At 48.2% G+C, this 21,636-nt stretch overlaps 1 protein-coding gene and 2 pseudogenes across 2 annotated transcripts in view; 1 reads left to right on the top strand and 2 right to left on the bottom strand.

Moving 5' to 3' along the window:
* The window catches only part of WDR66 (WD repeat domain 66), a 54,422-nt gene that overhangs the window by 5,864 nt on the left and 26,922 nt on the right, over positions 1-21,636 (top strand). For both annotated transcript variants that reach the window (XM_006910073.3, XM_015587922.2), the window contains exons 4-14: positions 3,645-3,785; positions 5,817-5,926; positions 10,031-10,142; positions 10,328-10,408; positions 12,331-12,408; positions 13,713-13,763; positions 15,817-16,031; positions 17,922-18,116; positions 18,855-19,105; positions 19,455-19,606; positions 20,712-20,885. In XM_006910073.3, coding sequence (XP_006910135.1) covers positions 3,645-3,785; positions 5,817-5,926; positions 10,031-10,142; positions 10,328-10,408; positions 12,331-12,408; positions 13,713-13,763; positions 15,817-16,031; positions 17,922-18,116; positions 18,855-19,105; positions 19,455-19,606; positions 20,712-20,885 — 1,560 coding nt within the window. The remainder of the gene's footprint in view (positions 1-3,644; positions 3,786-5,816; positions 5,927-10,030; positions 10,143-10,327; positions 10,409-12,330; positions 12,409-13,712; positions 13,764-15,816; positions 16,032-17,921; positions 18,117-18,854; positions 19,106-19,454; positions 19,607-20,711; positions 20,886-21,636) is intronic.
* LOC112478404 lies at positions 3,391-3,511 on the bottom strand (annotated as a pseudogene).
* LOC112478399 lies at positions 10,759-10,877 on the bottom strand (annotated as a pseudogene).

Below are 21,636 nucleotides of genomic sequence, written 5' to 3'. Positions count from 1 at the left end.
TTATTGTTTTTTTTTCTTTTTGTTAAAATTAATCGGTTTTATTTATAAAAAAATTAAACAAAGGCAAAGATTCCTCTTCTTTCACACACACCCCCACCCCAATCCCACTGGCCTGAGGTGACTCCTGTGATAGTTTGGTATAACTGTGTGTCTACCCAGACCTTCTTCTGTACACGTACAAACATGTTATCTGTGTGCTTGTGTGTGCATGTACACACACCGCGCACATTTAGTTTTTTTTTTTTTTTACCAGTGTGATATTATGTATTTCTGCAAAATATTTTATATCGGTGTATGTATATCCACGTCCTCATTTGAATTCACCTGTTCTCCGATTGACGGCCGTTTACGCGGCTTCTCATTTCTTGTTCTCACTAACGCTACTTCAGGGCGTGTGCTCCTCCATCTCTCTCTGTGTCCGCGGCATCCTACTTTTCCCTCGGGGTCCCCTGCCTTATCCCCAAGGCCTGTAATAACCACTCTGCTCATGGTCAACGGGTGTAACCGTTGCTGCCATCTTTAGCCAAGAGACAAGCTATCGTACGTTTGCGAGAGGAAACGTATCGAAATCTGGTTTTGACAGTGTTGTTTTCCACATCGCCGCAGTTTAGAAAAAGATCGATGTAGATGGCGGCCCTCTCCACGATCCCTCTCCGTGAATGTTAAAAGGGATGCAAAACGCAGTGGTTAACACGGCGCGACTTCAGTTAATGTGAGCGCTGCTCGAGTTAGGAGTCCTGTTACTCCTGAGTGACATCAGCCTGGCTTTGGCCTTGGAGTTGTGCTTCTACCTAGAGACAGGAGTCTCGTTACAGAAACGTTTTCTTTCTCGTAGCTAATTCGTTAAATGGCAAAAGGAATTTCCAGGATGAATGAAACGCTTTTAGGATTAGCAAGTTTCCAAAAGAACCACCTCATTCGAAGAAATGGGCTTTTAAGAACCAGCCAGATAAATATTAAATGGTTCTGTTCCTAGAAGTTGCAGCCTGAAACCATCATGATTCCCTAATTCTGCCACTCACGCCCACACGATAAAAGACCCAAATGTAAATATAAATCTCAGGGAATGAGCAGACGGAAACGGGAGAGAGTGGGGGATGAAGAATGTGGGCGAGAAATCAGCCACATGGCCCATTATGTCTGGGTCGGGAAAAATACATGTACCTCGCTTTAACCTTCTAAGTTGTTCAAAGATAAGAAAGGTAACTCCCCAGAATTCGGTTTCGATAATTTAACTTACTGATTTTTAGTAACTAATCACGTAGCCATCACTTTAAACACTACCGCATTTGATTAACTGGCCTTAGTTAATTTTTTTAAATAGACTTTATTTTTTTTTTGAGCAGTTTTAGGCTTATAGACAAATCGAGCAAGAGTACAGAGTTCCTATATCACCCCGTTTTCCTCCCTCTCGTCGGTGTCTGGCGTTAGGTCCCCTGGTGTAGCTGACGAGCCAATACTGATACGTTGCTATTAACTGAAGTCCATAGCTTACCTTTGGGTTCATTCCGTCCTTGTGTCGTACACTCCCTGGTCTCTGACAAATGTGTGATGACATGGATCCAGCATGGCGGTATCACACAGATGGCCTCTGCGCCTGAAAGTCCCCCGCGTCCCACCTGCTCCTCGCTCCCCACCCCCAGCCACCCCGACCCTGGCCGCCGCTCATCTTTTTATTGTCTCAGTCGTTTTGCCTTTTCCGGAATGTCATGTAGTTGGGATCACACAGTGTGCCTCTGCGTCTTCAGGCTGGCTTCTTTCCCTCAGCAATACGCATTTAAGTTTTCTCCATGTCTTTTCGTGGCTCGTGAGCTCATTTCTTTTTATCGCTGAGTAATATTCCATTGTCTGCATATACCACAGTTTGTTTAGCTGCAAATTTTTTGTAAAAGACATTGAATACAAAAATATACATAAATGAACTACTATCGAACTAAAAGCAGTAGTCAGGTTTATAGCACCTGTAATTTTTTATTCCATAAGTTTTTGGATTTGGATTTATTCTTAGCTACACGGAGTTTTAAAATCCTACGGAGGGAGTTTTGCCTCATCGCGCGTTATCCTTCTAGGGAAAACGATGTCTAAGGACCAATTCCCAGGCTGAGTAAGTGCCTTTCTTGTAACGTGGCTTAGTGGTGTCGTAGTAATTCCATGCTGCACGTTTCATGGAGGAAATGGACACTCACATCGTCGAGTGACATCGCGGTCTGAGGCCAAGCGAGGCCTGGGTCCCGGGGGTGGGAGAATGGTCGGTTGTTTCTGTTTACGGTCGAAGGTTTTCTTTTCTTCTTACACGGAGATATAATTCACATACCGTAAGATTTAAAAAAATAATTTTTTTTAAATCGCGGTGAAATACACATAACACACAATTTGCCATCTCAACCACGTTTAAGCGTGTGCACAGTGGCGTTAAGCACATCCACACTGCCGTGCCGCCAAGCTTCGGGACTCATCCTGCAAAACTGTCGCCCTGTCCCCAACAAACGACGACACCCCATGCCCCCCGCCAGCCCCTGGCACCCACCTTCTACTTCTTGTCCCTGTGAATTGGACTACTCTAGGTACCTCCTAACAGGGGCGTCATGCCGTGTTTGTCCTTTGTCCCTGGTGTACTTCACTCACATAATATCCTCGATGTTCGTTTATGTCGTAGCCTGTGTCAGAACCTCCTTCCTTCTGAAGGCCGAATAATATTCGCACTTGGTTTATCCATTCCTCTGTCGATGACACTTGGGTCGCTTCTGTCTCTGGGCCTTTGTGAAATATGCTGCTGTGAGCACGGGGGTGCTACTCTCCCTTCGAGACCCTGTTTTAATTCTTTCTGGGCGTATACCCAGAAGCGTCGTTGCCGGATTACGTGATAACTCGATGGTCGATGTTTTGAGGAACCTCCATCCTGTTTTCTGTAGCAGCTGCAGCATTTCACATGTCCCCCAAGAATGCACAAGGGTTCCCATTCCTCCACATCCCCGCATTGGTTTTTAGCGGATTCACAAGGTTCTGCAATCATTGCTACTGTCTAGTTCCAGAACATTTTCATCACCCCAAAAGGACATACATAACCAAGAAGCAGTCACTCCCACTGCCCCTCCCCCAGCCCCTGGCACTCACCAGGCTACTTCCTGTCTCTGTGGATTTGCCTGTCCTGGACCTTTCATGCCGATGGGGTCATCATGCAACACGTGGTTTTGCGTGTCTGGCTCTTTTCACTTAGCTCGTGTTTTCAAGGGTCATCCACATGGTACCATGCTGCTGAGGACTTTCTTTTTTTTTTTAAATCTTATTTTTTATTTTATTTTATTATTTTTAGGCGAGGCAACCCTTGGTTGACCTCAGATTGCAAGGACCTCGTCAGCTTACAATCCCTTATTTTTTATTTATTTTTTACGCCTACAGCACCTGGTCTTCCTAGGTGGTCCCCCCCATCCAAGTACTCTCCAGGCCCGACCCTGCTTAGCTTCCACGATCAGACGGGATCGGGCTTGTCCAGGGTGGTATGGCCGTAGACTGCCCAGAACCTTCCTGAAGTGATTTCTTGATGCAAAATCCTCCCCCCAGGGGATCGTGCCTGGAGCGCCTAGTGTCACAGCCCTGGGCCAGGCATGCCTTAGTGTCTTGCTGGTTTCACCTCTGTCTTCCAGACCCTGAGCTGGTCATTCGGCTGGAACAGTTCTCTTCCTGTTTACTATATTCGAGACAAGAACCAGAGGGTCCTTCTGTACGCCAGCACCCACACCGCAGTCATCTACAATGTCCTCAGGAACAGTCAGCGCCACCTCCAGGTACGCCCCGCCTTTCCTCCTGACAGCCAGAGACGTGTCTTTACCTCGAGGGCGGCATTTTGTGTTTCGCTCCGAGGCCTGACTTCCTGGAACTGCTCCCCGTCCTCCTACCTGTCTTCTGAACTATAAGCAAATCCCGTCTCTCGAAATCTACTTTATTGTTCCTCCTCTAATCAGAATCAATGTACAAACAGCGTTGGATTTTAATTTCATAGTAATTAAAATTTAAAACATCTTTTTTTTTTTTTTTTTTACATTTCTGTAAAACTGTGGTCAGGATAGAGCATGTCGTTGCTGCAGAAGTCTGGTCAAACACAAAGGGCTTCAGCAAGGATTGGGACCTAATTCACACTGGGGTTCAGGGGGCTTTGATCCTCTTAGTCATGCCGAGAAGTGGGCGTTAACACCTCCCCCCCCACTTTACAGAAGAAGAAACTGAGGCTCAGAGCGATTTCTCTGACTCGCCCAAGGCCGTACGCAGACCTGGGTCTCCTGACCTGACAGGTAGTGGTCGCTGCCCTGCCGCACCCCGCCCCCGTCACCCTGCTCCCTCTCTCCCTGACATGTGGACCCCGTTCCTTTTCCTCATTCACCTATCCAGATGGCATATGTCCTTGGCGTCCGTCTGTCCACTGGTTCACCCGATAAACAGTTCCATGTTACCATTTTCAATTGACATATATTTTATTTATTTTTTTTTTAGAGGGGGGTGTGTCTTTTTTTGAAATTTAAAAAATTTTCAATTACAGTTGAGATTCAATATTAGTTTCAGGTGTGCAGCCCAGTGGGGACACATTTATATAACTTACAAAGTGATTCCCCCAAGGAGGTCTAGTACCCACCCGTCTCCACTGACATATTTTAATAAGGATTTTCCTAAGTTAATGCCTAGATCAAAAACAACACAAAGTCTTTTTCAAGAGTTCGATTGATACTCAGCATTGTGCCTGGGACACGTGGGTGCAATTTAAGGCATTTGCTTTCCTGAGGTCCAGAAATACACGAAAAAGTCAGCGAGCAGCGCCTCTCGGAGCTGAGCTGAGTGCAGTGCCGGGCGCAGCGGTAACCGCAGAGGGGGGAGGGACAGGCAGCGGAGGAAGGCTCAGGGCCCAGGGAGCCCGCAGTGGGTGGATGGGCTGAGAAGGAGGGAGGCCGGCCGAGCAGGAGTCCAGCCTCCCCAGAGACAGACAGCTGGAAACGGCCTTGACTCTTCATGTCATTCAGCCCACAAATATTTATCAGAACCACCGTGTTTCAGATGATGGGTCTGTCATCGTGAACAAAACGGATCTAGTGCCCCTTCATGGAGCTTACAACCCGGTGGACAGACAGACATCAAACAAGCGAACACATACATATATAAGTATAAATGATAACACGCACTCAGACGGAAATACGAAGATACGAGGAGAGAGACGAATCAAGGGCGACAGGAGACTTAGGTTAGATTGGGTGGGCAAGGGATAAAAAGGTTTATCCTGGGACCTGAGGGGTGACAATGAGCCGACCGGGACAGGGCCACGTGAGCGAGGGGAGTGAGCGAGGGGAGACCCGGAGGCGGAGACGGGCTACTTCCCCGCAGGGAGCCTACCATCTTGTTTGTGTTTCCAGAAGAGTCCTCCCTTATGTAGGGGAGGGATCAAAGGGAAAGCAGAGAGACCAGCAGGTGGCCTGAGTGACATTGTCCTAGGGAGATGAGGCTGGCAGGGAGGTTCACGGGGACGACGGTGAGGAAGGGGACGACCCAGATGTTCATTCCCCACCTGGGTTCAGAGTCACACACAGGCCTGGTCCCCCAGGAAGCCGCTGTTCTTCAGGGGGTGTAGGACATCCTTCAGGCGTTTCGAGGGGGAGAAAGTTTGCAACCCACCGGCTGTGAGGAAGCACCGGGGAGGCTGGTGGGAGTCGAACTTCCAGCCAGACAAGCCTGGAAAGGGGCTCAGTTCTGTCTGGGTCCCCGGCCTCTCCTGCTGGTGCCTCGGTGCGGCCACACCCTTGACGTTTCAAAGCACTTTCCCTTCGTCCCTGTAGGGCCACCTTAACGTGATCTCCTGCCTCTGCATCAGCGAAGACCGGCGGTGGATCGCCACGGCCGACAAAGGTCCCAACAGCCTGATAATTATATGGGACTCCTTCACAGGGTAGGCTTGGCGCGGCCACTTTCCCCGCCCCTGATTTTTGTAGCATATCTGAAAAAAATGAATAATGCTGGTCTGGGGATGCAGAAGCCGTGATGGGGACGCGGGGGCGGGGAGGCGGCGGGGAGAGAGGAGGTTGCCTGAGAAGGCTGGCTGTCTTGTTGCCTGGAGGCCTGATGGGGTGACATGTCCTTGGTGACTTTTCCACTTACGATTCTTGGCTCTTTAAGCCCAGAAACGTGGTTTGTCGGTGTCCCAGAGTCGATTTGGGCTGAGGGAGGCTAACGCACCCTAACCTAGCATGGAGGCCCGGAGAAGTTAAGTGACAGTCCCCCATCGAGTCAGTTCGCGAGGCCAGAAGTCTGAAACGGGGGTGTCTGCAGGGCGGCTCCCTGCCGGGGCCTCTGAGCTGTCCCATGCTCTCCCAGCTTCCGGTGGCCACCGGCCACCCTTGATGTTACGTGGCTAGTGAACTCATTGTTCCGTCTCTGCTCGCATCTTCCCACGTGCCTCCCCAAGACGTGCCTTCGACCGCATCTGAATCACATCCACAAAGACTCTGTCTCCACATGAGGTCACATCCCGAGGTCCGGGGCGGACGCGGATTTCGAGGGGCCGCATTATCCAGTCCAGCGCGCTTACCTGGCAGGGAGCACCAGGCCTGGCCCGTGACAGATGGCACAGGCCCCCGACGGGGTGTGCGCGGGGGGTGCTATGGCATGCAGTGGGCATGGGACGGGTCCGGTCGGGTGAGAAGATTAGGAGGAAGTTATGTTTAGTGTTCTCGAATGTTCTAGAAGTTACGTTTTACATTCTAGGACACAGGAACTGTCCCCTCCCCCCCCCAGGTGACCAGTGACCTCCAGGGTTCGTGGTCCCTAACCCCGGTCCCCATCTTGCCTGATCCCTCAGGAACCTTTGACACGCTTCCTTTCTTGGCTTCTCTGATAACTCGCCCCCTTGGTTCTCACCCTATTCCCTGTCCCCTCCTGCTCAGCGGCTGTTGGTACCTCCTGCCGGGAAGGAGCAGCCCCAGGCGTGAAACCACGCCCTCGAACGTGGAGAAGTCCTGCTGCATCTGCCCCCAAATGACCTCTGAACCCGTCCCCACATTGTTTATCCATTCATCTGTTGATTTATTTAAAAATAGTCATCTTAACTAAGAGGTCAAGTCTCTCTTGACTACATACAGTCCCCAACCCTCATCCTCTTCCTAGAGAGGCGGTCTGTTTGGTGTTTCCTTCCAGAACCTTTGCTGCTGTTTTATTTTTATTTATTACTATTTTTAATTCCCCATACCTTCCACCCTTGACCTAGGCTCAAACCCAAGACCTTCTGTGTGCAAAGCGGATGCACTAACCACTACTCTATGGAACTACCCCATCTTTGCTGTTGTTTTAAATACACCTATATGGACATCATCGCATGTCATGTGGTTTTTCCTCCACGTTTTGAGCGTGCTCTTTTTTCAAATGTGAAACTCCGACTGTGCTGCTTCAGAGCTTGTCTGTCAGCCTAGGTTTCAGGGACGATGCGCCTTGCACCGTAGCTGTTCAGACACCTTCCCCAGAAAGCGAAATTCCCCGTCTGCACGCGTGCCTAGCCGTGAGGGAACAGCCTGGCCACACAGCAGGGGAATCACCTCCTGTAGCAGGAAGTCGGAAGGCGGGGAGGGTGGGTCCCTCAGGTGTGCCCCTTCTCTGAAGCTCCCCCTCCCCAGGCGAGCCGGCCCCTTACGAACAGGGTTCAGCCTTCATTTTTTTCTTGCTATAAAGCTGTCTCCCCTGCTAGGCCCGGAGCAACTTGAGGGCGGTGTTCTTTTCCTTCAGTTGCAAAGTAAAGCATATCTGTGGTTAACAACTCAAACAATATGTCGATATGAACTTTATGGTCTCGCAAATGATGACTTGGGGACCCAGAAAAGATTATTTGGTTTTAGAATTAATATTCACTTTGTTCAAGTGACAAATAAAAACCATAGTTCTTCCTTAAACTTCTTGTTCAACTTATAAATCTTACTCTATTTATAAATCTAGCGTATTTTTGCAATCTTCTTTAAGGGAGTTTGATTAATGTTTGGCTCCACTTACCAATTTGATTATTAACTCCCTTTAAACATTTCAAACTGCATTTAGAAACTGAATATATTTGGTTTCATCTTCAAGTTCTTTAGTAGTCTGATTAAAAAAATAAATCCTTCACCAGCACTTCAGTAATTCTGTAAATCTAATAAATTAAACATAAATATGGCAAATCTTAAGTTCTCTTAAGTGCCCTAATATTGTTTATAAACCTAATACGATTCAAATTGAAAATCAGAAGTCTAAATCAACTACGTACTTTAAATTGGAATCACAAATCTAATCTGTTGGAGGCTCTGATATGTTAAATCCCCTTAAACATCTCCCATCCCTAAAAAAAGGAACAAATTCTCTAATCGCGGATATGTTCATAGTATAGGAAATCATAGACCGATTTCTTCTTTTCTGTATTTAATTCTGAATATTCCCCAGGGACATCATTGTGTCATTTAGGACTGTCTTCCTAAATGACTGAGTATTTGAGGTGGCTGTTCAGTGGGATGAAATTTTTCAAGTGACAGAGAACCAGACAGGCCCTCAGATAGGACACACACTCGGTTCCAGCCACGTGGGCCACCGATGTGGCATACTGAGGCCAGTTCATATTCTCTGGAACAGGGGTTCCATAATGAAAAAAAAAACGGGGGGGGAGGAGCTAATAGCCCCCATTCCTGCATTCAGTGTTCCCGCCGTCCACTCTTCATTTCTAATGGCAGTCAGGGACCCCCGGCGTTACAGCTTACGTCCATCATTCCTTCATTTGTTTCTTGCATTTCTTCGGCTCTCCTCGATGTGTATAGGTCATTTGATTCAATTCTGCTCGTGTCGAGGCTTCGTCTGCATCTTACAGTTCTTAAGTCTCGCCAGTGACACAGTACAGAAGTTTATGTAAATAATTAAAAAACAGAAACAAAAACGGAAGTCCCTTCTTACTGAAACCACGCCTCCAGAGTCACCACTGTTTTAGTTTCGTGTCCATTTCTCCAGACGTTCTTCTCTGCCTATAAATCCACACGCACGTGTGCGTGCGTGCAAACACACCCACAGCTGGGACATGCTACATATACGGTTTTGTAATGTGCTTTTTTCACAAAAGTTTGGTCACATTACTAAATCTGCCTTATTCTTTTCGAAGGTGGTATAGTTTCCATTATGCCGTTGTCGTCATGCTTTTAACAATTCCTGTGTTCACGGATGTTTGTGGCATTTCCAGATTTCTGTTATTAGAGCAGGGCCACAATGAACACGAGCGGCATTTATCTCTGTGTCCGTTTGCTGTTTATTTCTCTAGGAAACATCGTAGAAGTGGAATTTCTCGTTGGGTCATAGGGTATGTGCATTGAACATTTTGATAGCGCTTAATTGCCGTCTGGAAAGCTTGTGCTTAGTTACGTTTCCACATATGCGGGAGAACGCCCATTTTCCCAAGAGCTTGGAGGTAGTCTTGGACACCTGTCACCTTGCCATCCTTCACATCTGGCACAGGATCGGCACTCAGCGACGAAGGAGAGACGGAGAGCTCGGAGCAAATCGCATGTTCACAGGCCGCCCCGAGTTCATTTATTTTCACATAAGATGCCATTGACATAAGATCTAACATGTTAAAGTATATAGTTCAGTAGCTTTCGGTATGTTCCCAGGTTGTGCAAACACTACCTCTGTCTGGTTCCAAATAACTTTCATCTTCCTGAAAGGAAACCATGAGCGGTCCCTCCCGCCCCCGCCCCCGGGAAACAGCAGTCTGCTCTCTGTCGCTGTGCATTTGCCTGTGCAGGACATCTGATGTCAGTGGCTCCTACACCGTGTGGCCTCCCGTGGCCGGCTGCCTTCACGGAGTGCGAGGTTTTCGAGCTTCGCCTGCGGTGTGGCGTGTGTCACTGCTTCGTTCCGTTCTGTGGCCGAGCGACATTCTGTTGTGTGCGGAGGACGACGTTTTGTTTACCCACAGTTACGTCTTGGAAGCGGGTCCCTCTGGGAAGCAGGGCAGGCCTCAGCAAACCCCCGTCCCCCCTGCCCTGTTTTGCAGCATCCCCGTGCACACAATATTTGACAGCTGCCCGGACGGCAGCGGCATCAGGGCCATAGCCATGACTTTTGACGCCAAGTACCTGGCAACCATCTCAGATGCTGAAATCCAGGTACAGGGCCCTTGGGGGTGGCCTCAGTGGGCTGGCCAACCTGTCCCCGGGGAGCAGCCCCGCAGCGTCTGTGACTCCGGGGCCCGTTGTTAGGCGCACCCCCTTGGGGGCTCAGCTCAGGGAGCTGCGCCCAGTTGATGGGGTCACCGCAGAATCCTCACTGTCCCGTCTGCTCTCGTGTACAGAAAGTTTGCATTTGGAGGTGGACTTTAGCGGTGGAAACGCCAGCGTGCTCGCTCGACCTTCCCAAAGAGTACGGTTTTCAGGTGAGTGCGTGGTGAGCCCGTAGCGATCTAACGCCAGGCCAAACCGACTTTTTGGTGAGAAGTAGAGCTCTCTAAAATCACTTTCGTATCCACGATGCCATTTTATTTTTGATGACGAGGACTAATCTTTTGAGCATTTATTGTGTGCCAGATTCTGCGAAGGTCTTTACATACAATGTCTCACACTGATCCATGCAAACATGGCAATATCCGTGGAATGCGACTATTAATTATGAACTAGTTTGTCTAACGTCGCCCAGCCAGCAGCCTTGCTCATTCTAGAAGCAGGCTCTTGACTGCCGTTAACATGGGGAAGCCGTTCTCCCTTCTTTCCTTCTCTCTTTTTTTAACACCTACAGCACCTGGTCTTCCTAGCTGGTCTCCCATCCAAGTACTCACCAGGCCCGACCCTGCTTAGCTTCCGAGATCAGACGAGATCGGGCTTGTTCGAGGTGGCGTGGCTGTAGACTGCCACTGCTTCTTTGAACATTACTTCTGCCACATGCTTTCTTCTCATTTTGAGACTCCACTGACATGTAAGTTAGACGTTTTCATCTCGTCCCGCAGGTCCTTTATTCTCTTTTCTATATTTTCTGTTCTACTGTGTCTCGATGCTTCAGTCTGATATTTTCTCTTACAATGAATCATCCTTTCCTACTAACGAATCATTTCTTTGGCCACATTTCATCTTCTGTCAAACCATATTTTGAGTTTTTTTAATCACTTTCTTCAGATCTTAGAATTTCCACTTGCTCCTTTTTCAAAATGGAGTTACCTGCCGAGCTCGTCCGCCACGTCCTCTGTTTCCTGCACATGTTGTCGACCGTCATCGTCAAGTCTGCGTGCGATGACTCCAGTCCCGGGAGCTCCTGTGGGTCTCTGTCTGTCGCTTGCTTTCCTCCTTGATTTTTGGCCATTCGGACCTGTTGTCTCTTTCATACGCCTGGTTATTTTCCTTTGGAATGCCCGATGTCATGCTTTCAAAAGTGTAGTAGGCATAATTCGAGGCTCAGGACGATAGCTTCCCCCGAGGAAGACTTACTCTCGCGTCTTACAGGCATTTGGCTCAGCGGTCACCGTCACCCGATCGGAGACTGAGGTGCTGTGAGGCTGGTTTTTCGGTCTCTGGGAGGTCTCGCCTGTCTACTCGCTTTCCTCGGCCCTTCACCCCACCCCGGCCTCTGTGCTGTCCTGGCATAAATTCTCGGCATTGGCCTTGGTAATTTACCTTCCCGAAGTGAAATGGCAAGGAGCGGGAGATGGGGGCGGAAGTCGGGGGGATTCTCCCGCGACCTCTCGATGCTGCCTCCTGCAGGCAGCCCTTCATCTCTGGTGGCGGCCACCCACCCACCTGCCATCGCTCCCACCTCAGGGCATACGCCGTAAGCCTCCCCAGGGACTTCTCACCCCGAGTCGCTATTGTTGTTTAGTTTCTGCATTTCATGTTTCTCTCACTTCTGTGGTTTCCACAGGGTTGGTTTTTGAGAAGGGAGCCAGGTAACTCATGCTATCTATTCACCGTCTTGGCAGGAATCAGAATTTCCTTCCAATATTGTGCATTCGTCTCAAGTTATCTCGTGGCCCCGTCAGATTTAGAAACGTGGACACAGCAGTCTTGGTCCAAAAGGACATAGAATAAGATTATCGGTGAATGCTGGTTTTTACTTTTGCTTCTTCCAATTTATAGATGATGAATCGTCATAAAGGAGACTACATTAGAAAAGGGCACAATGAGACAATTAATTTTAACACTCAGTATTTAAATGATATTTCTACTGCTTACTAAATGCCGTGTCTTTTCTATTTTATAGTCCTGCTCGGTTATTTTAATAGAAATATTATTTAATTTTAACGTTTAGCTTAACCAGAGAGCAACAGAAAATTAATTATAATGTAATATATTTCCATACTTTATATTTCAGAGCTACCTTACTTTTAATCCAACAAATAATAAAGAATTGGTGAGCAACAGTAAAACGCAGGCAATATATTATTCGTGGGTAAGTAGAAATATTTAGATTTGTTTTAAGTGTACGGACAATTATATATTTATTCTTTGAATACAGATGTTTTGGTAATGTAACAAAATAGTCTACTTAGGAAGCAATAAATCTATATTAACATGTTTTGATTTAATTTAAAGTATTTATTTTAGACCCACTGGAAATTAGCATATTAAATCGGAAGCAGAAAATTTAAATTTTATTTTTTTAAGTAATGAAGCAAAATTTTTTAATATATTTAACAGGTCTAAAATAGAGGATTTTTTGGAGGTGATGGACTTTATTCCCCTTTAGAAATGAATTAGCAAACAGATCAGCAATATGTCTTCTGACACGGCAAAATCGTGAAATTAAAAAACCAAAAATTAAGCATAAAATTACCATATAACCCAGCAATTCCTGGGTACAGTATGTCCCCGAAAGAATTGAAAATGGGCATTTCAAGCACACACGTACCACAGATATCAATAGCGGCAGCATTATTCACAATAACCGACAGGCAGAAACAAACCAAACGCCTAATTGGCTAAAAAAATGTGGTCCATCCGTATAATGGAAGAGTATTTGGCCATTTAAAGGACTGAAGTTCTGACACACACCACAACGCGGGTGAACCCTGACAACATGATGCCGAGTGCAAGAAGCCAGACACCAAAAAGCCACATATCGTATGACTCCATGGATGCGGAACGTCCAGATTAGGCAAATCCACAGAGACAGAGAGAAGACTGGCGGCCGGCAGGGGCCGGGGTGGCGGAGGGGGCGGGGTCTGGACGGCTCCGTGGATGGGGCTCCCTGTTGGGATGATGAAAGTGTCCTGGAACAGATAGAATGATGGTGGCATAGCATCATTAACATACTAAGTGCCACTGAATGGTACGTTTTAAAATGGTGAATGGTTAATTTCATGTTATGTGAATTTCACCTCAATAAAAAATGAGAAACAGACGAACACACATGCACTGGGCGATTCGCAGTGGTAGCCATTACTTCAGGCTTCTATGATGGCGCTAAAGCCTTAGCAATGTAGAATTCAGGTTTGCATTGACTCCCAATGCAAACAGGCACAATCATTTGTGGCACTTTTTTTTATTTGTGTATTTGCTTTCCCCTCCAAAAGTTTTTAGATGCTCCTGGAGGCAGCAGGTTCTCTTCTTACCTGTAGAAACCACAAAGCTCTGACCCTGTTTAGAAGCACTCATTTTGATTTTGTTGTTATATAGTTCTTTTGGAAACGAGGTGGTTTTTTTGTTTTGTTTTGTTTTTTTGAGTAGTGATGACTTTTGTTTTGTGTTTACCAGAATGAAAGAGGAAATGTGCTCACTCACAGCGCCCCAGTTTTAACAGAAAAAGTGAGTATTCCTGTTGCTTGTTTCCTCATCCGATTTTGTGGAGAAGAAATGTGTTAATGTGTAAGCTTCATCATTTTCGGCTGCTCTGTGCATGTTTTGGTATCAAACCACTGGGAAATAATTTGAAAATTTTAGCCGGGTCCTGGGCCATATCGAATCTGTCAGCTGAACATAATGGAAAGTACTGTTAAAAATGAAACGTTACGGAAAAGAAAGTTCACTGCCGTGAGAAAATACCCCAGGAAAGTGGCGGCTTTTATAAGGAATGTGTGCGTGTGACGGCGGAGAGAAGCTGTGGACAGGTGCGGGCAGAGCAGTGGAATGTGGGCGGGTCCCTTTTGAGACACTCAGTTTTCCGAGCCATTAAAAATGATCCGGGGTATTTAGACATCTGCAAGCCGATGGAAAGGCGGCGAGCCAGGTGTCGGAGGAAACGTTGCTTTCACCTTGCCTGCTCACCTCGGACGGTTGCATCTGACGTGGAAGTCAGGTCCCGCCTCCTGCCGCATTTCCTGCGTTCGATGCCCACGGAATCCGCTCGGTGAGAACCGTATGATTTCGCCGCTTCCTGTCCTCATTCTTGGTGTGACCTGCAGATATGTATTTTTTAAGAGGGCATGCCAAAAGAAAAGGATGGGACAGATGGACATGAGACAGATTATTCTGTCTGCGAACTCAGTTTTTCATAAGACCCCATCTAAAACAGGACGTTGATTCATCAACGTTGGACTGACAGCCAACAGCTGGAACGCATGCCCGAATGACACTCACCTAACACAGGTGCAGGCACACCTTGTTGCACGGTGCCTCGCTTTACAGCTGTTGCGTTCTTTCCAAATGGAAGGCAGAAGAGACCTTCCACTAGCGAAAAGATTGACTCGCTTCGTTGTGGTCGGGAACCCATCCCGCAGTATCTCTGGGCTTGGGGACACTGGACAGCATTTCAGTACCATGTCTGGGGGCCAGTTTAAATACCAGACTCACCAACAAAAGGCACCTTGTCAAGAAAAAAAAAAAAAAAAAAGAACAACACGGCACTAAACAGACCACGGAAAGGACACTCATTTCTAGGGTGGGAGCTAAAACAGGAAGGCAGAGCATCGCCTCATTTGACCTCAGCTGGAAACAGCAAATTTTTCACCGCTCCGCACGCGCACGCGTCTGCAAATGGGAGTGCCGTGAGGACTGATTTGGGAGTTACAGATAAAGTTTAGAGAGCAGGTAAATTCGCAGATACGGAATCCACAAATAATGGGGATCGACTGCAATCGAAATAAGAAAAATGCCTCGTTTTGAAACAGTGCCGCTCTCACAAAGGACTTGAGGCCCTTGCTGGACCAGCTGTCATTTTTGCCGACCCTCCTGTGTTCACATCAGCAGAGGTGAACCCTGGGATCTTCTCCGCTGATGAGACGATGGGGTGGCGGGCTTACCGTACCATGTGACCGACTGCTGAAGTTTCTCCATTTATTCCTTTGCTCACACTCACGGAGGGGCTTCACTGACTGCTCTGGGTTCTTCCTATACTTCACGTCCAAGACACTGTCTGAGGAGGATGGCCTAGTGCCTGATTTCCTGTCGCACGGATATAGGAAGTCGTCTGAGACGCATTTCTATGTATCATACTTACTTTCTAATGATGAGAAAATAATCTGTGATCACAAGGAGGCTGGGAGAAATACGTTATGATGTCTTACAGAGCTTGCTTTTGCTCATGATGGGCTCTAGTTCCTTTGTCAGTCTCCGACGCCTCAGTAAGAGACGTCGAACAGGTATAAACGGTGACTGGCCACTCCTTCATTTGCTTTAAGCAAACAGTTTAACACGGGACCCAACCCTACACTTGCAAATTGTCAGAGGTTCGGAACTGCCGGACCCATGGCAAGCCACAGGGATGCGGATTGCTTTTTAGCGATTGCTTTTAAAAAAAAAAAACCTTAATTGTTTTTCTTTTATATTTCAGTGTAATATTATAACACGCCCTATGTTGATAAATGCTTTGTTTTCTATTTATCCCTAAACCGTCACTCATAATCTGTCTTTGGAAACGCAGACATTCAACAAGCTCGTGGGCAAGTTTAGCCAGTCCATCTTTCATCTGAATTTAACACAAGTGCTCTCTGCGACGATGGAAGGGAAGCTGGTCGTCTGGGACATACACCGCCCACCGCCGGCCGCCTCCGCCTCTCTGGGCCCTCCCTACATCAAGCCCTGTAAACTGGTTCATTTGCAGAAAGAGAGTATTACTGTGCTTACCGCAGTTGATAGGTAATTAGCCCCCATAAGTAGCTAGCTATCGACGGTTCTAAAAATATTTTAAAACCCTTCGAGTGTATACCTATGTTTTGTATGTGCACAGAATATTTCCAGGGACGTTAGCTGGGAACGTTGGTTGTCTCTGAGGAAAAGAACGAGGGACTAGGATCCAGGATGGGGGTGGATGTGCTGCTTTTTATAGTCTCATTTGTGCTAAGTGGTTTGCTTTTTTTTCTTTTTTCTTTTTTTTTATCATAGGCATGTATTACTTTAAAAAATCCCTTTGTATCAGTGAAACAAAAAGTGATTTCTCCCCCGCTCTGCACCAAACAGACTTATTTTGCACCCTAAAGTTTACAACTTTGAATTTAAGAAAATAATGAGACTAGCTATGTTGTGTTTTCTTCTGATTACTAAATAGCATTTTCTCATTATGAAAAGAGGAAATACGCCAGAACTTTATGAAGCTCTCTAACCGTATGATTTTGAGAGGCTGTCGGGGCTCACAGATGACCATCAAAAGCCTTAGCCTCAGACAGAAAGGGGTTCACACCCCAGATGCATCCCTCTCTTGCTGAGTAGTACCTCTGGGCGAGGAGCTAGAGGTACTTTGCCGAGCCTCCATGTTACTGTCTGTAAAATGGGCATAAACAATAGTCTCCACCTCAGAGTGATTGTCTGAGGATTTGCACAGGTGAAATCGTCATTATTAGTGTGGTAAGAGGGGTCCCCAAAAATGACGGAGACGATTCCCTAACGACCAGGGCCCCTGCCCATAGGGTTGGGGTCACCGTGCCACTTGCTTTCCAAAAGCCTGTTTACTTTTCCTTTCTTTGAAAACAGGGAACAGGGAGGTCCTGGCGTGGCTTTGCAAAGAGAAATGCAAATTGTCATCTTCGCTCAGTGGTGCGAACACAGTAGTAGAATTGCAACTGACAGCGCACTCTACTGCGAGTTAGCTGGGGGTTAGGACCCAGTGACGATCGGACCCTGCTTCTCCATGCTAAATGAAACCCAGCCAGGACCAGGGAAAAAAGGTCTCTGAAAACACTGGGCCTGTTTTTGCCATTTCTGTCCAGCAGAGGGCAGTGAAAGCTGCTGTAGCCAATTACTCTGCCCACCTGCCTTGCTTCTTAATCAGGAACTTCATTCAGTCACTTTGCATGTATAAGAGGAAACTCATCCCCTCCTTCTCGTGATCAGAATTATGTCGGAGGCTTAGAAGCAAGCGAGCCCGTTTGGGGTGGATCCGAGGACCGGAAATAAAAGCCATTTTCTCACGTGCGGCACTGCCTTTGGCTGTGACGACTGGACAGGGTTTGACAATCCCTCTAATAGCAGCGGCTTCCCGTAAAGTGGCTCGTGTCCCATCGACAGCTTGTGTGATTTCGGAGGGCTGGTAGATGGACTGTTGTCATCTGTAGTCTTACGGCGGAGAATGCAAATGACTGCCCACCGCAGGTGCGTGCGGCCGATCTTGGAGGGCTGGGAAGAACAGGACAGGGAGCATGGACTTTGTGTCAGATACACCCGGCTCCCGGCACGGTCCGGCCACAGGACCCTGACGGGGTTGCCAGGCAGACGTGTGTCCCAGGCACTATTTGGGACACACATATACTGAAAGATTCCTTGTCGTCATGGATCTGAAATATGAATTTAACTGGGCATCCTGCATTTGTATTTTCTAAGTCTGGCAAGCCCAGGCCTCGAGCCAACCTCCTAACTTCTCTGAGCCTCACAGACGTAAAGGGGGTAACAGTAACACCAGCCCCGCAGGGCAGGATCAAGTGAAGTTTTTCACAGCGGCCGGAATCCAGAGCCTTTGACGCGTGGTTCGGTGTTCGGCTGATGGTACTCACCGCCGTTATTAATTTGGCAAACTGGTGTTTCTCTCCATTGCAGCTACATCGTCACAGGTGACATAAAGGGCAGCATTAAGTTCTACGATCACACGCTGGCCATCGTTAACTGGTACAGCCACTTCAAACTCGGCTCCATAAGAACTCTGTCCTTTTCGAGGACCCCGGCGTCTCCTCCCACCGAAAAATCAAACTATCCTCCAGACTGCACTTTAAAAGGTGACCCTTTTGTTGTAAGGTGAGTCGTGAATGAATCTAGTCGTTCGAATGGTCAAAGAAGATGATCGATGTCTTCTTAGTTTTCGTGCGGGGGAGCGTTCGCCTTGCTCCTGGCATGTGACGGTGGGACCTGGGTCTCCTCGTCGGTCCTGTCCCCGGCTTAAAGATGGATCTCCTCGGCCAGTTATAACTGCTAATCATTTTTTAAATGAAACATTATTTTCACATTAAGAATCTTTAGTGACTGGGAGCAAGGAAGGGCTTCTCCCTGAGCTCTAATCTCTGCTCTGCTCAGCATCCTCTGCTGTAGGTTGGTCTCTGTTTTTGAAGCTGAGTTTGTCCTAGCAGCGCTAAGGTTAAAGGCATTTGGTAATTAATAGCCATAACATTTCAAGACGGAATTATCTGAGCGCCTGCTTAATTACCCTTGCAGTATTTTGCCTGCCCGTCTGTATGTGTGCACCAAGCTCCATATTTGCATACACAAATGAATATTTGCATGTGCAGATTAGCTAATTGTACGACTGACTGTCCATCTGCATACTTAATGACTCAATTTCCATGTAGAAATGTGGGCTTTTTCACTTGCAAATGGAAGGGTGGTGGGTATTGGTGGTATATTTTTGGAGCTGTTGGGTTAATAATGTCGCTAAATTACAGACGACAGAGGCGCGTCCTGTGCAATTAGAAGCGGGGCAGCTGGGGTGCCCCGTTCCCCGCGGACACTGACACCCTGCGGCCTTTCCCTGGCAAACAGGAATTTCATCATTGGAACAGCTGACGCGACAGTGTACCACTTGGCGGCGGATGGGACCAAACTTGACAAGTTGTTCGTAGAGCCCAAGGATGCCATTTGTGCCATCTCCTGCCACCCGTACCAACCCCTCATCGCCATTGGCAGCTTCTGTGGGATGATCAAAGTGTGGAATTATGAACAGAAAACATACCTTTTCAGCAGGGTCTTCGAGAAGGGGTTCGGAGTGCAGAGTCTAACCTACAACCCGGAAGGTATTTTCATTTTATTTTATCAGCCCGTCTGAGGTTCCAAATCGAAACAGAACCCAAATGGCTGCGGCCTCGGCCGTCACGGCTCCAGCAAGTTTACCTTGACCCTACCACCCCCCCAGCCACCACCAGGCTGCATGAGACGCCTTCTTCTCCCTCTGGGCTTAGTACCTACCATCTGAGCGCTCATCCCAGAGTGTCGCACCCTTCACTTATTTTCGGCGTCTAGGGACCTCGTCGGTCACATTCATCGCTGTCTCCCCGGCGCCTAGAACAGGGTCCGGCACGGAGCCGATGTTTCTTGAGTGAATGAAGTCCCTTTTGATCATCGTTCCCTGGCTTGTGATTTCAGGAGCCCTTCTTGGAGCCGGCTTCACGGAGGGGACGGTTTACATACTCGACGCAATGTCCTTAGAAAATGAAATCTCCGAGCCTTTCAAATACTCCAGAACCAACGTGACTCACATAAGCTTCTCCCACGATTCCCAGTATATGGCGACCGCTGTAAGTGCTTTCACCGAGACCCATCCGATGGCTTAGCAACCTTATTTAAAGCCGAAAGAGAGAGGGGCTGGCGGGGGGGTGGGGGCGTGGTCTGGAAGGAGGTGACTGCCAAAGGGTGCAGGGTTTCTTTGGGGGGGCGAGGAAAATGCTCTAACATTGTGATGAGGGACATACAACTCTGTGAATATACCAGAGCCCGCTGAACATGACAACTTTAAATGAATGGTGCCGCGTGTGAATTCTATCTCAGGGAAGCTGTTAGGAAGAGAGCCAGGGGCTGGGGGGAGAGACCAGGGCCTCAGCCCTCCGAGCTCGGGGGCTGCCGCCCCGACGGATCGCTTTGGTTTCTTGGTGTTTTGGACCCTCTCTCTGCCTCCATGTGTTCATCCTTCCCTTTCGTTTCTGACGAGACCACAGGCTCGATGATCTCCGAGCAGAGTCTCCGTGGGTAGTTCGGATGCTCTTCCTTCCGTCTCTGAATCGGGTTCCTGGGCGTGAAGACCCTCGGACCCCTAATCCCCCCCTTCCCCCCGGTGGCCTTGCCTTGGTGCCAGGGGTGGGGGTGGGGGGCTAAACCGCTGTCCCATCTCCACCGTGGCCCGGCCTCTCTCCTGGTCTGCGCCCGGCGCATCCGAAGGTCCCAAGCCGCCCTCACCCGTCCGGACGCCGCCTCAGTGTCCCTTCAGGCTGGTCTCGCCCACTCTCTGACCCTCTCCATCTCAGCCATCATACTTTAAAAAAAAAAAAAATCCAACGTACCTTTTTTTGTGTGTAGCTGGATGAAGAGAAGGGGGGACCGAGGCCAGAAGAGCCAGGGGCTTCGACAGAGAGTCGGAAGCCGGGGGGACTAGAGAGATCAAGACTGTGGTGTTGGAGAAATACTCTCTCCCCTCACCGCTCTCGAGAGTTACCTGCTTTTTACCTTAATTTTCCCATTTGCAAAATGGGTGTTATTTTACCACTCGCTCCGAAAGACGAAGATTTCTTTTTGGGTAAAATATCAGGATAAAATAATGTGAGCAAAAGTAGTATGAAAAACATAAGGATGATTTTGAAGTTGCAGAATTTAAGGAGGAGTAACTTGGGCTCTTCCGCTCACCTGCAGGACGCAAGCTTCACCGTGGCCGTGTACAAGGTCAGAGTCAGAAACGGACAGAGGGTCTGGGAATATCTGGCGCGGCTTCGTTCTCATCGCCAAAGCATCCGGAGTCTCCTGTTCGGGGTTCATCTGGACAGCAACGAGCCGAGGCTGCTGAGCCTCGGCAAGGACAGGCTCTTGGTGAGCTGCTCAGTTTTCATTCACCTGGTCACCGGGACCCGTTTGTCCGATTGCGTCCCTGGCATCTGGCAGAGAGCTGGGCGCACAGTGTGGCTGTGCGTGTGTGCGTGCGTGTGTATATATATGCGTGTGTGTGTGCATGTGTGTGCATGTGTGTGTGTTGGGGGGGAGTGAATGTACAACGAAGCGGCGTGAGCCCCTCCAAGCTGGCACTTGGCCTGGACACGGCTCTGACATCACGTAGGGCCTCACATGATGGCTTCTGGGGGGAGCACGCCGGGCTGCAGGGAGGTGGTGTCCCCACGGCATGGAGAACTCGGCCACCCTCACCCCTCGGTGTACATTTGGAAAGCCATCACTCAGCTAATAGAGGATGTGAGATAAGTGGGAGAGGTAGGGACAGCGGCAGATGTGATGTTACGTGATCAAGCCAGAAGGATTCAAAATCAACCAATCAATCTATGTACCTATCTATCCATCTTAACTTCCTTCCCTCCTCTTCTCTCCTTCATTATGTCCTTCTCTCTATCCATACACCCATCCATCCACCCATCCATCCACCCATCCATCCATCCATCCATCATCCATCCTGGTTTGGCCACCAGAACTACCTGTGGGTAAAATTCAGCAGGCTGCTAGTTTATGAGTGTCAAGAGCTAAGATTTAGATATGAATTAGTTGCCAGCCTCAAAGAGTTCCCAAGATACTGGGACGCGAAACAGCAGAACCGTAAGAGTTCAGGTTTTACAGT

This window comes from Pteropus alecto, unplaced genomic scaffold (genome assembly GCF_000325575.1).
Source record: "Pteropus alecto unplaced genomic scaffold, ASM32557v1 scaffold213, whole genome shotgun sequence".
Taxonomy (NCBI): domain Eukaryota; kingdom Metazoa; phylum Chordata; class Mammalia; order Chiroptera; family Pteropodidae; genus Pteropus; species Pteropus alecto.
This window is presented reverse-complemented; position numbering and strand designations above follow the sequence as displayed.